The sequence below is a fragment of the Entelurus aequoreus genome, linkage group LG04, assembly GCF_033978785.1.
Source record: "Entelurus aequoreus isolate RoL-2023_Sb linkage group LG04, RoL_Eaeq_v1.1, whole genome shotgun sequence".
Classification (NCBI taxonomy): Eukaryota; Metazoa; Chordata; class Actinopteri; order Syngnathiformes; family Syngnathidae; genus Entelurus; species Entelurus aequoreus.
This window is the reverse complement of record NC_084734.1, coordinates 60,897,140-60,911,062: the sequence shown is the minus strand read 5'-3', so window position 1 is coordinate 60,911,062 and position 13,923 is coordinate 60,897,140. Positions and strand designations below refer to the sequence as shown.

At 38.2% G+C, this 13,923-nt stretch overlaps 1 protein-coding gene across 4 annotated transcripts in view; it reads left to right on the top strand.

The window, feature by feature from the left end:
* The window catches only part of LOC133648893 (misshapen-like kinase 1), a 92,871-nt gene that overhangs the window by 57,412 nt on the left and 21,536 nt on the right, over nucleotides 1-13,923 (top strand). The window contains exons 16-25 of one of the 4 annotated variants that reach the window (XM_062045410.1): nucleotides 250-561; nucleotides 1,142-1,276; nucleotides 3,026-3,160; nucleotides 6,161-6,231; nucleotides 6,687-6,766; nucleotides 7,963-8,051; nucleotides 8,309-8,403; nucleotides 12,547-12,634; nucleotides 12,790-12,954; nucleotides 13,299-13,407. In XM_062045410.1, the coding sequence (XP_061901394.1) occupies nucleotides 250-561; nucleotides 1,142-1,276; nucleotides 3,026-3,160; nucleotides 6,161-6,231; nucleotides 6,687-6,766; nucleotides 7,963-8,051; nucleotides 8,309-8,403; nucleotides 12,547-12,634; nucleotides 12,790-12,954; nucleotides 13,299-13,407 (1,279 nt within the window). Of the gene's footprint in view, nucleotides 1-249; nucleotides 562-1,141; nucleotides 1,277-3,025; nucleotides 3,161-6,160; nucleotides 6,232-6,686; nucleotides 6,767-7,962; nucleotides 8,052-8,305; nucleotides 8,404-12,546; nucleotides 12,635-12,789; nucleotides 12,955-13,298; nucleotides 13,408-13,923 lie in introns of all 4 variants that reach the window. The other 3 variants (XM_062045409.1, XM_062045411.1, XM_062045412.1) reach the window with 3 other exon arrangements.

Genomic DNA, 13,923 nt, shown 5'->3' with positions numbered 1-13,923 from the left:
TCAATGTTTGTAAAATGTTTTAAACTATATGATGAACAGAAATATAAACATTGTAATGCATTCAACCACGCCCTTTGGAGCAGTGGGCAGCAACTATTTAGTTTTTGATTAAATATATCCCTTGTTCATGATCACCAGCTTATTAGTAAAAACACCCCCAAACCATTATCATAGACACAAATTCTGCTTTAATTAGTCACTACCTTGCACTGTATGTTTCTATGTGTGCTTTCCCTGTTTGCTGCATAGAGAGCTGCGGCTTCAAACCCGCTGCTTCAGCTTAAGGCCAAACAGCCTCGTCCGTCACAAGCCAAGTCCCAGCCTCTGAGCCAGCATCAGCAGCCCCCAGCCGTCAGGAGATCCCACCGCACCCTGCCTAAAGACCAAACGCAGCTCCTGTCCCTGCAGCATGACCACAGACACAGGGAGCGAGAGAGGGAGAGGCATAGAGAAAAGCCAGACATGCCTATCCAAAACGTAATGGCTAACAGTGGGAACACAACTGCCGCTTCTGCCGCTGCTTCCTCGCCCTGCCACCGTGCAAACTGCAAGCGCTCAGCGGTAAAGCATTGACTTCCTCAGCTATCAAACATATTTTTATCACAGCCATTCCTCATATGTTATAGAGTCTGTCTGTCCTTGGTAATGTCCTTGTATGTCCACCAGCCACTGAGCTTCTGCTGTTGCCACCTACTTCTTTTTCCCTGGCTAATTGCCCTGTTCGTCTTGGTATTGCAATGTATGTCATGTTGACAAACTTTCCTTGAAAATAATTAATGTTTCGGTAAAATTGTGATAAAAACCATCAAGATTTGGAGTATTAGAGCCATGATTCACACCTTGTTCAGTATTACTTTTCAGCAGCTGTATTACAAATTCCAAAACATAATAAAACGATTTGGCTTTTGCCTTGAAGTAAACTGGACTAGGCATGGCACAAACCATTGATGGTATCATGAAACAGTGCCATTGTTGTGTTTGTATTTATCATGTAATACACAGCCAGTCTAAGCCAAGTGAAGTTCATATTCATACAGTATATAGTTTGGTCTTACACTTAATAGTCCCCTGTATATTGTGAACATTTTTGAGACATTCTAGTCTTACCTCCCCTACAGAAAAAATTTCTTTGATTTTGTAGATGGATTACGGGGACTCAAATATAGCCAGGATGCTTATTGCTGCTGGCCTTCCTAGTCAGATGCACTCAAGACTAGGCTCTGGGAGCAACTCTAGTCCTTGTACCCCTGCCATGCAGAGAGCTCACCTAAACCAGGTATTACACAACTCCATCACATAAACAAACTAGAATAGAACCGTTAAGGGCAAACACTATCAATATATCAACCTCAGATTTGTTCCAAACTGGAAACATTTACAAAGTCTAACTAAACATCATGAAGGCTGTATGAACTGGACAGTAACATTTAAAGGGGACCTATGATGATTTGAATCTACTTTAAAAAGTTGACCTTGTGGTCGAGATAATATGTATTTGATATGCTTTGCTGTAAATTTTGCTCCACAGTCCCTATTATAACCCATTTTTTTGAGTCTGCAAGATGTTCGATTTTGGAGGTGTTTCCAGATTACAAATGATACCATGCCCACCCACCTGGAGGCGTTCCCAGATTACAAATGAAACCACGCCCACCCTCTCCAAAAGTATAATTTTTTATCCTTTGAAAATGTACACTGTTTTAGTTGTCACGACTAATTTTTTTTTGGAGACACAGTTAAAATAAACCTCATAAACATTTTAAAGTCTCATCCTATCACAATATTAGGTACGCCTGCACACTCACTGATCAATTCAGACTATGCATAAAAAAGATGCTTTTGCAGCATTGATGTCACTGTATGTCGCTTGTCGGTATTATTATGCGCATACCAAGATTAGATGAAAATTATACTTAATCTTCCTTTTTTTGTGTTAGCCTAAAGCTGCTGAGAGCTTTACTTAATGTCCAAATAAGTATGTCCACCTCATTCTGACGTCACAACGTAGGCAGACTGCAAAACCCCGCAAACAGAGGCATCCAAAACTGTTACAAGCTCACACCACAATTCATGAACCTTATAGTTTGATGCTTTTAAATATTCAAACACGAGTATCCAACAATTTACCTTAGTTGCATTTGAACTTTTATGACAGAAGGCTTATTGTGAAGGTGATTTGCGTTACAGATACATCTCACACATTGCTTCCCGGGTTTGACTTGTCTCTTTTAGGTGCATACTGTAAATAGTCTGTTGAGTGAGCGAGCATGCCATTTTCTTGAATTTACTATCAGTCTGGAACTGGATCTGTCTTTCCATGAAGAACATCAGAAAGACTATTGGACATTTCTATAAAGCAGGATAAGACGATAAGACATCTAATAATAATCATTACAATCATAAAAAATGACTTGATATTTTTAAAACGTAAGCACATGGCCCTGAACACAGATGACTGTGTGTGAAAAAATCATCCCAGAAAATCTAAATACTAAGCAAGAAAATTGAGAGTCACATATTTTCCAGATTCATGTAGCCCTTATAAAAGAAAGGTAACCACAGTAAGACATAAACTACTAAATGTTGCTTAATGTAGCATAAGTCACAACGCTTTACTGCAGCTTTGAATGTGAGTTAGCATACTTAACTAGCTTTTGGTGTAATATTGTTCTTCATTTGGAGTAAGTGTCGCAAAAAGGGAAAAACACAAAAATACATATGCAAGTTAATCCTTCAATTCTCCCTGATCTGAGTTCTCGATTACAAATGCTTAGATATCGGATGACATAACGTCATCATGTTACAAAAACATCATTTAAATGGCTTTTGAATATTTGATGTCCACAGAAATAAGGTCTTACAGGTATCATGGAATAAGCCAAAGTCTTGTCAAAGTTTCCTTTTAACATTTTGATTTTTATAATCTTAATCTAAAGTAAAGTCATACAGACTGTACAGTTAGGGTTCCAGCGTGCAGTACTTACAATACATATATTTTCAACAATGTCTAAATTTGTTTCCCCAGAATGCCAATCTGTGTTCTAGTCGAGGTGTCACCCACAGCAGCTCCATGTCAAATATGGATATCTTGCCTTTGTCGCCCTTCTCACCGACCTCAACCACTGATGATGTATTCTGGGACTCTGAAACTCCACCTAAGGTACAATTTGTCTTTTTTGCAGCCTGGGCAGAAAGCACATACATTGTATAGTTGATAAACCCATATTAAATGCCCTTAATAGGGCAACGTTTGTATTTTTTGCTGAATGTGACCTTGTGGCATGCTGCCATCCAAGGAGGAAGTTGTTGTTTCTTTTAAACTATACAAAGGATGTAGACTCCCTCACATGATATTATGTTTTGTGTGTCCCTAGCATCCTGTGCAAACTCTTGTGTGTTTGTATTTTTCATCATTTGTTCGATAATGGCTCTAAAGTAAACATCTCTGTGATGCACACGCCACACTCACTTTCTCTCTCCACTGCTCTGTGTCTAATGTGCATTACCTGCTCTCCTGCTAGGTCTGAACACAATACGCCATTAGGTGTATTTACACAGCATACAGAGTTAATAGAACAACTAATAATTACATCAATGACAGGAGGGGCAATAAAACTGTCTGTTTGCTATGTTATTTTGTTGAACTAACAGGAGGCCATATGGAGTCAATAGAGCAGTTAATAACTCAATTTATCCTGCGAGGGCTACTTTACAAAAAAAACTCTGTAACGGCTTTAAAAAGGCACATAATGAGACACCATTGTGTGTGTGTGTAGTACAGAATGTGAAAAAGTTGTCAAATGGATGATATGCGTTCAGCTCACTTCCTGTTCTGCCGGGTGTGTTTTCCTTTTTGTGTCTAGGCAGGGGTATCGTGGAGATGTAAGAGACCAAAAGGTCACCAGATGGTTTGACGTGAATCTAACATGGTTTACATTTTGTAAAAACCTACGATTATGTGTTAAATTTGTACCTGTAGCAAAACTTCGGAAAAGGTGAATTTGCACTCAAAATAATCAGATTTTACAGTATGTACTATTTAAAGGCCTACTGAAATGATTTTTTTTTTATTTAAACAGGGATAGCAGATCCATTCTATGTGTCATACTTGATCATTTCGCGATATTGCCATATTTTTGCTGAAAGGATTTAGTAGAGAACAACGACGATAAAGTTTGCAACTTTTGGTCGCTGATAAAAAAAAGCCTTGCCTATAGTAGCGTGACGTCACAGGAGGAAGGACTCCTCACATTTTCCCATTGTTTACAATGCAGCGAGAGAGATTCGGACCGAGAAAGCGACGATTACCCCATTAATTTGAGCGAGGATGAAAGATTTGTGGATGAGGAAAGTGAGAGTGAAGGACTAGCGTGCAGTGCAGGACGTATCTTTTTTCGCTCTGACCGTAACTTAGGTACAAGGGTTCATTGGATTCCACACTTTCTCCTTTTTCTATTGTGGATCACGGATTTGTATTTTAAACCACCTCGGATACTATATCCTCTTGAAAATGAGAGTCGAGAACGCAAAATGGACATTCACAGTGACTTTTATCTCCACTACAATACATCAGCGAAGCTCTTTAGCTACTGAGCTAACGTGATAGCATCGGGCTAAAATGCAGATAGAAACAAAATAAATAAACCCCTGACTGGAAGGATAGATAGAAGGTCAACAATACTATTAAACCATGGACATGTAAATACACGGTTAATAATTTCCAGCTTGGCGAAGCTTAACAATGCTGTTGCTAACAACGCCATTGAAGCTAACTTAGCAACGGGACCTCACAGAGCTATGATAAAAACATTAGCGCTCCACCTACGCCAGCCAGCCCTCATCTGCTCATCAACACCCGTGCTCACCTGCGTTCCAGCGATCGACGGAAGGAGGAAGGACTTCACCCGATCATATATGCGGTCGGCGGCTAGCGTCGGCTAGCGCGTCTGCTATCCAAGTCAAAGTCCTCCTGGTTGTGTTGCTACAGCCAGCCGCTAATACACCGATCCCACCTACAACTTTCTTCTTTGCAGTCTTCATTGTTCATTAAACAAATTGCAAAAGATTCACCAACACAGATGTCCAGAATACTGTGGAATTTTGAGATGAAAACAGAGCTTTTTTGTATTGGATTCAATGGGGTACCAATACTTCCGTTTCAACGATTGACGTCACGCGCATACGTCATCATATATAGACGTTTTCAACCGGAAGTTTAGCGGGAAATTTAATATTGCACTTTTTAAGTTAACCCGGCCGTATTGGCATGTGTTGCAATGTTAAGATTTCATCATTGATATATAAACTATCAGACTGCGTTGTCGGTAGTAGTGGGTTTCAGTAGGCCTTTAAACCCCTTGTACACACTCTTTAAGTATGTTTCCACTTTTTAAATCATAGTCCACCTGGAAATGGAGACACGTTGATCCGCTTTCCACATCGCCCTATCATGACTTGTAAATGCAAAGCAGCTCATGACTGTCAATCCACATAAATGGGCCTGCTTATCATCAGTTCCTAAATCGTGAATTGCTCGGGGTGGTACGAGATGTTGACATAGCAGTGGTAACTTTAAGTTGAACTATGGCTTCACTCAAATCTTTTCCAGTTGAAACATGCCATGAAATAGATATCGCTCGTTAATAGCACTGGTTTACTTCTGGTTCAGATTTTGGGAATCCAAAAGCAATTTAAAATTAAGCTAATCAGGCTTCCATTCATCTACCATATTGCCTGTGTGAAGAATATGTTTCTCATGTTAGTGTTTGTTGTATGTACCAATGTCAGCTTGTAGATTATCTCATGCACGTTATCTTTAATTTCATAGTTCACAGCTTTTGCTGTTTATAAGACCCCTGATCTTATAAATAAAATGCATGAAACTAAACATGTATGTGTTTTTGTGTGCAATTCACATTTGTAATTTTTCAATTATTTTGTCAATTATAAAAAAATAATACAAGTAGCATTTTTTTAACCAACTTGATCTAACAAAGATAAGAAGAAATATTAACGACATCAGCTATTTATATTGCTTGTACAAGATGTTGTTTTGCTTGTTGCAGCAAGTCTAACAGACCCACAAGTCGTGGCTGAATGACAAAATTGTTAAAAGGATTGTGTTTGTCTTGTGTGACATTACATTTTAAACATTTCACAGGTCCCGGAACGAACTTCCTCTAAGTTCTACTGCAGAGAGCTGGTGAAAGAACACAAGAGGGCTGCGTCTAGGTAGAAATATGTTTTTAGACTTCCAACTTAGCGATGACAAAAATGAAACAAAGAAAAGACTGCTTTAATTATATATGTCAGATTTCCGTCACCTGGTTACCCTTAGTGTGTTGCTGTTGTGTTTGTGTTCTCATGTCATCATGAAAAGTATACTGGTAATTGTAATTTGTGGAATTGAAACATGTCTGTTAAGATGGTTGTCGGCCATTTAATATGCCTATGATGTAAGCATTCCTTAATATGAGGGTTTATAACAGCATCTTGCTTTATACTATAAGAAAACAATCAGCCACATTTTAATTCCCTGGTTTGATTAATTAAACTAATGTTAAAGAAATCATCACAGCAACTGGCTTATCCTAGAATAGAAAATTATCAAGTGTGTGTACCTACCTGATTGCAATTAACCTGTGATTTTGCTGTACCGCCATCTGTGTGTCTCTTTCTCCATCTAGTGGTAGTCCGGTGCTCACGACAGATAAAAGTTCAAGGTCTGTTTCTCATGATGTGACCTCTGTCAGCAGTAACCATTCAGGTCAGTTCCTCTCTGGATTGGATTGTGTTCACAGGCATTCAAGTACTTTCAAACTGTACTGTCATTGCAAAAATGTATCATTTTGGTTTTTTTCAAGACTTCTCTTCATGTTCATGACATCAATGAAAAAATAAATTTGTTGTGAATATTAATTACAATGCACAATACAAAAAAAACCTAAGCATTTTAAAAAATCCCCTTGTGTTTTAAAACATTATACAAGAACCAAATCACAAATTCTTACTATAAAAAGAAAATGATTCTCAATTTTGACAAACACTAATAGGTAATAATTTAAGCATATGTTGTCTGCGTTGCTGTTAAACTGCACTGTATCATACTAAAAGGATAATGAGGATCACAATATATTGTGCAAGTTTACCCAATTAAGTACCTCATATACAAGAAAATGATGTGTAGTAAGTCTGCAACGATTAATCAATTAAATGTATTAGAAACAGTTTAGATTTGTATTATGTTTCTTTGATTAATTGTTTAATGAGTGAAACTATTACCAACATTTATAAAATCCGTACCCCATGGACTGCCTGTAACTTTAAATATGCAGAATAAGTTTCCATGCGGCCGCTGCATTGCTGTGTGTAGGTGCCGTGATCTGTGTGGCAGCGAACAGCAGATATTTTGTGTTTTTATTTTTGTTATTGCACACTTGATAAAAGTGCAGTTTCAGTATTGATGATGTGCATTCATGAAGCAGAAAAAAACATTCCTTAGTTCTATTTTCCCTAAAATACACATTGAGGTTATAAAGTGTGTTTTATCCGGTTTATCGAACAAACAAAACAATTACTTGATTACTAAAATAATGGATGGCTGCAACCCTAGTAGACAGCATCTTAAATATTCTGGAACAGAAAGAAGGAAATCTGCAAATCGTTTTTTTTTTCAGGTTTTCATTTGTCTCAGACATTCATTGCTCAGTGAGTTCTATGTACCCATAATAGAAAAGATAAATATTCATAAAGCTGTTGTTTGAAATGTTGTCCGTATATCTGATAAATCACTGATAAGTAGATAATGACTCAAAGCTCGTCCCCACATTTAATCAGCTACAAGAAAGTCAGTTGAACAATCCCATCCAACATTAAATCTTTGCAATCAAAATATCTTTCAAGGGTTGTGTTCATAGTGTCTGCCTTTTTGAACTGCAGTTCATTTGAATGTCTGTTCTGTAGATTACTTCATGCAAGAGAGTCCACGTGTGCAGCACCATCGACAGCAGCACAGACGGCATCAGGATGACATCTACAGCAGACAATCACAAGTAAAAATAGTTTAATGGAAGTGTATACTTTCATAATGACGTGTTTACACAAAGTCTTTTCAAAGGTCAGATTATTGTTATCAGAAAAAAACAGTCCTGGAGCAATTTATCTTGGTGAACAAAACCTGATTTGATAAGCACCAACAAATGCATGTACCCACAGATATAGCCCATGTATGTGTTTTTATGATCTCTTTCACCTCATTTGTCTATTTATCAATCATATATCGTTTTATTTTATATTTCTAACAAAGCAGGGTGTCAAGTCTGCTCTCAGCCCATTCAACAAGGCCACGGAATACTCTTCCTCCAGTGATGAGTTCGGAAGCAGCGATGATGAAGAAAAGAACAGGTAATGTGAAACTTTGCAATTCTATATGTGTATAACAGGTTCCCCCAAACCTTTTGACCCAGGGGGCCACATCTGGTTTAAAGAATTTGGGGGCAGTGCTATCTATTTGTGTGTGTATTAGAGATGCGCGGTTAGCGGGTACACCCGCGGAGTCCGCGGGTAAACCGCGGGTCGGGCGGTTTTATGTCGAAAAAAATAGATTTTAAATAGATTCGGGCGGGTGGCGGTTGAACCAATTCAGAAAAAAAAATACATAGTTAAATGTTGTTACCCATGTAAATGATCGAGGGCGAGTTCTTTGTTTCTTTAGGTGGGTTTATTGTAGGCAGTTGTCATGAACGTCTACCCAGTGCGGCAACATCACACAACAACAACAGTCACGTTTTTGTCCTACCGTAAGCAGGTCGTCTGCCGTAAACAGCAATGCTGTGACAGTCTCAAACAGGGCAACACTGCCTGCCGGGGTCGTGGTTGGAGGCGTGGTTAAGAGGGGAATATATTTAAGCTGGAATTCACCAACTCAAGTATTTCCTATATATATATATATATATATATATATATATATATATTATATATATATATATATATTTATTTTTTATTTTTTTATTTTATTATACATATAAATAAAAGGAAATACTTGAATTTCAGTGTTCTGAAGGCTTTCCAGTAGATGGCAGTATTGTCCTGTTTAAGAGTGTCACAACATTGCAGTTTACGGCAGACAAACTGCTTTACGGTAGACGAAAACGTGACTGCTGTTGTTGTGTGTTGTTACCGGTGTTGTACCGAAATCTGTTACCCATCGGAATTTGTAACTCCAGGGGGCGATGTTCCCAAGGCGTTTGTTTGATGGTTAAACGGCAAGCCCAAAGAGGAGGAGAAGAAGAACGCTTGCGTAAATGGCGTAAACTATCCTTATCTATATTGGAAAATGTATGTGTGTGAGAGAGAATCAACAGCTGATACAATGGACTCATACTATAATGAAAGTCAGTCATTGATTTCCAGAATATGTGTAATTTATTAATGCTGAAATTCTGACAACTGACGTTTCAGCATTAAGGATAGTTTACGCCATTTACGCAAGCGTTCTTCTTCTCCTCCTCCTTGGGCTTGCCGTTTAACCATATTAACAAACGCCATGGGAACATCGCCCCCTGGAGTTACAAATTCCGATGGGTAATAGATTTCGGTACAACACCGCGCTGGGAGGACGTTGATGAAACTGCCTAACAATAAACCCACATAAGAAACCAAGAACTCGCCCTCGATCATTCTACAGCGGACGTGAAAACAGACTGTCGCCGCTGTCCCCACTCAGGTCCGCATTGAGCTGGAGGGGGCGTGGCCTCCAGCTCCGGCTGAATACCGGGAGTCTCCCGGTAAAACCGGGAGGGTTGGCAAGTATGCTCTAATGCGTGGCCAAGAGATATTATTGCGTGGCACGCATTGAATGTCTCTGCTGCATTGGATCAGTCTCATTTCTTTAACAGGAATGCCTTGTATCGTCTATATTAGATGTATAACAACGGGTGGGTGGCGGGCGGTTGTGGTTTTGATAAAATGTTAGTTCGGATGGATTGCGGGTGGATGACGACTTTTATCACTTTATCGCTTGTCCCTTTCGGGGTCGCGGGGGGTGCTGGAGCCTATCTCAGCTGCATTCGGGCGGAAGGCGGCGTACACCCACCTCATCGCAAGGCCAACACAGATAGACAGACAACATTCTCTTATTATTATAATCAAATGACAGCAGTCATTTCCATGAGGTTATTTTGTAATATAAGTGTTTAGGCCCACTTACAATGACAATAACAAAAAATATTGTTTTTCATGAACTGTGTGCTTGTATTGTTTGTCTGGGTGGAGGTCCTGCTTTGGAAATAATTTGTACCCCTTTCAGACATTGCATTTAGTTCCCATTAAAACATTCACATGTTGCACAATGAGATGTAAGCAGGGGATCATGTGTACATTCCTGCAACTTCCTGTTTGTAAAAAATATATTTTTATTAGTATTTATTTAATATACTAACAGCATTTCATGATTAATATTTATAAATTAAGATTCCTAATAAATGACACTAGAATAAGCACACATTTGATTGTTAAATCATAGTGTAACGACCTGGAATTACACTTTATGTGTGGTGTTGGAGTTGTCCGACTTTTTGTGTGGCTGTAAACGCATCACTGGCTAAGTGCCATATGTGCATGTGTTGGCGCAAGTGAGAAAGAGCGAGCGGCTGCTGTTGATATAACAAAGTTGGTTTTGGTCTGGTTTGTACTGCAGAAAATGACCAGTTTTGCTAGATATAATTTTTTTTACTAATGTTTTGGTGATGTGTTTATGGCCGACAATAAAGAGTTTTGCTCAGTAAAGTGATCGATGGAATTCATGTCCTCAAAGCGTCTCGACAGACGTTACAATATTTGAACAATGATGACGAAAACTGTTTTCTCTGTCGTGTCCGTGTCGTGTCGAAAATTGTTATGCGCTTATTTTTTTATTTGATTTTGTGCGTGGCATAGATTTGCCGTGCGCAGAGGACGCTTGAGCAGTGCGCAATTGCACAGGCGCGCACCTTAGAGGGAACATTGCACATGTGTACTTAGTACCTTACTATTCGCATCTATGTCATGGACAACATACCGAAGGCACAAACATTGCCTAAATGTATTCCACTTCATTCCATACTGGGCGTTTGTTGGAAGGACCATGTAACCAACTCAATCATACTGCAGAAAACAGGCTTCAGTGACCTGTACACAACTCTTAGCCAACACCATTTCAGATGGATGATGCTTGCCTCCCCAAACTCTTATTGTATGGCAAACTAGCCAATACTCTGCGCAAACAAGGACGTCCCCGCCTATGTTTTAAAGACGTAATAAAGAGACACCTTGAATATTACTCTATCAACATTGAAAACTGGGAGGCTCTTTCAAGTGAAAGATCCAACTGGCGTGCAGCAAATAACAATGGCTGCAGAGTCTCTCAGGAGGCAAACATATCATTCTTGGAAGAGAGACGCTTAAAACGGGAAGCAGTTTGTCGCATGCGACAGGAACGGCCATAGTAGTAGTAGTAATACCCTGTTTGCTGTATTATTGCAGAGACTTTTAAAATGTGCACTTAATTCTTACTATACTTGCTGTCACCAAGTCTTGAGCAAATCAATGACTTGCAGTTCAGTAAAACATTTAAAAAATGTTCCTGTCGGACAATCTGACTACCCAATTTAATTTGTATCCAAATATTGAGGCATTTCCTTGAGCAAATTTGATTTATGCAAAAACTTGACAGCCCTAATACAGTATATTTACACACACACACAATTATATATATATATATATATATATATATATATATATATATATATATATATATATATATATATATATATGTATATATATATATATATATATATATATATATATATATATATATATATATATATATATGTGTATATATATATATATATATATATATATATATATATATATATATATATATATATATATATATATATATATATATATATATATATATATATATATATATATATATGTGTGTGTGTGTATACATATATATATATATATATAAATAATTTGTGTGTGTGTATGTATTTTTTTATTTTTTTGGTTGTTGTCTTGTCCCCCTCTTGCTCGCAAAATTTCCCCCTCTGTCTTCAGTTTTTCTTCTTCTTTCTATCCCCTCCTGCTCCACCCCAGCTCTGCCAAACACAAAATGTATCCAAACATTTATTGAAGTCAAATACAAATAAGGCAACAAGAGAAGTATCGCACAGATATGGGCATCCACATCAACAACATGATTTGCCTGAGCATCTGGACAGTTTTTTTTTTTTTTTTTTATAACTTGTTGATGCTGGCGGGCCATAGTTTGGGGCCCCTGGTGCTGGTGTACAACTTGTGTTTATTAATAATTCATTTTAATCCATTATTCAAACCACTTTATGTAACCATTGTCAGCGTTGTAGAGACCTAATACAAAAAGTATACACTGACTAAAGCCCAAGATCTAATCAACGCATTTACAGCGCTTGTTATTGAAATACATGCAAATGAATTGCTGAACTTACTGTCAAGTTGTGTTCTGCCTATTTGAAATCTCTCTAGTTGCGGCCTCTCCAACGGAAAAAGAGAGAAACATTGCAAACAAATAACCGATGGCATTGTGCTGCAACCTCATCACAACCTTAACCAGGTACTGACACACGCACGCACACACACACACACGCACACACAAAACCGCTCTTTTGTTATACAACCTCATACAAGTTTATTCGCATTAGCTGTGAAATACGAGCTAAATACATTGCATTTGCATGCATTGCTGTCCTTTTGAAATGTGCACTACAGAGTTGTCAGATGACATCAAATGATACCTACATGCTACCAGACCTTCTGCAGAAAATATCTTCATCGGGTCCTCACAACGCACTGAGCCAGCTGCAGCGAATGCAAGAGCGCAGTTTCTCACAATCACCGACAGCACCACGATCCCCTACACACCAGGAACTGCATGTTAGTATTAGGAGTGATTTATTCACAAACGCTTTAAAAAATACAATACAACATTTGTGGTTGCCATCCAGAACATTCGAACCAAATTCAATTAGGTTATTTTGTGAGGTAATAATATACATGAAAAGAATGGTTTACATTACTGCTTTAGTAGTTGCATCAATCACATCAGTCCACTAGAGGAAGGTAACGAGTCAGTTAGCAGTGAACAGATCTAATACCACAATCATCTCTACTAACATACAGTACTCAGTATTTTTTGTGTGTTCTTGTGTTTATGGAACAACAAGCTCATATTATATAGCTTTGCTTACAATTTGCTGTCGTGATGTTGTTTTCTTCAGGCTTTTAGCAGTCCAACTGGCAAAAACACCTCATCTTCCTCCTCCTCCTCCTTCTTCTCCTTCATTGATCCCAGATTGATCCCTATATCTTCACCGCCACAGAGCCCCAGTAAGTAAACTTGTAGATGTAGTCCTCGGGTTACTAATGAGTTCCATTTCTTCAACTGTGATGTAAGTAGGAACTTATACTTAACTTACATCTAAATTAACACCAGAGTCACGCACTCTGTGTACAGAACACATGAATCATTAATAAACAAAGTAATACAAATATTAAATACAATAATTAAATGAAAGAGAAATCAAATTTTTAAAAAAAAAGGCAGAACAACTTCTTATCACTGTTGTTGTCCTGCACACTGGAGGTGGTCTTGCAAAACAAAGACTGACAGGCTGTTTGGGAGAAGAAAGTTCAATAACGAGACCACTACACTGCTTAGTTATCACTGCCCAGTTTATAGTAACTCTCATGTTTAAAAACACCATTTTTATCCTTGATGATGATCCTGGCGTTGGAACGTTTAGGGCAGCAAACCAATCAGTACGTTTACATTCACTAAAACATAAATTATTGATGAATTGGCTTGAAAACAGCTTTCTGTGGAGAATGATGTGCCGCTCTTCT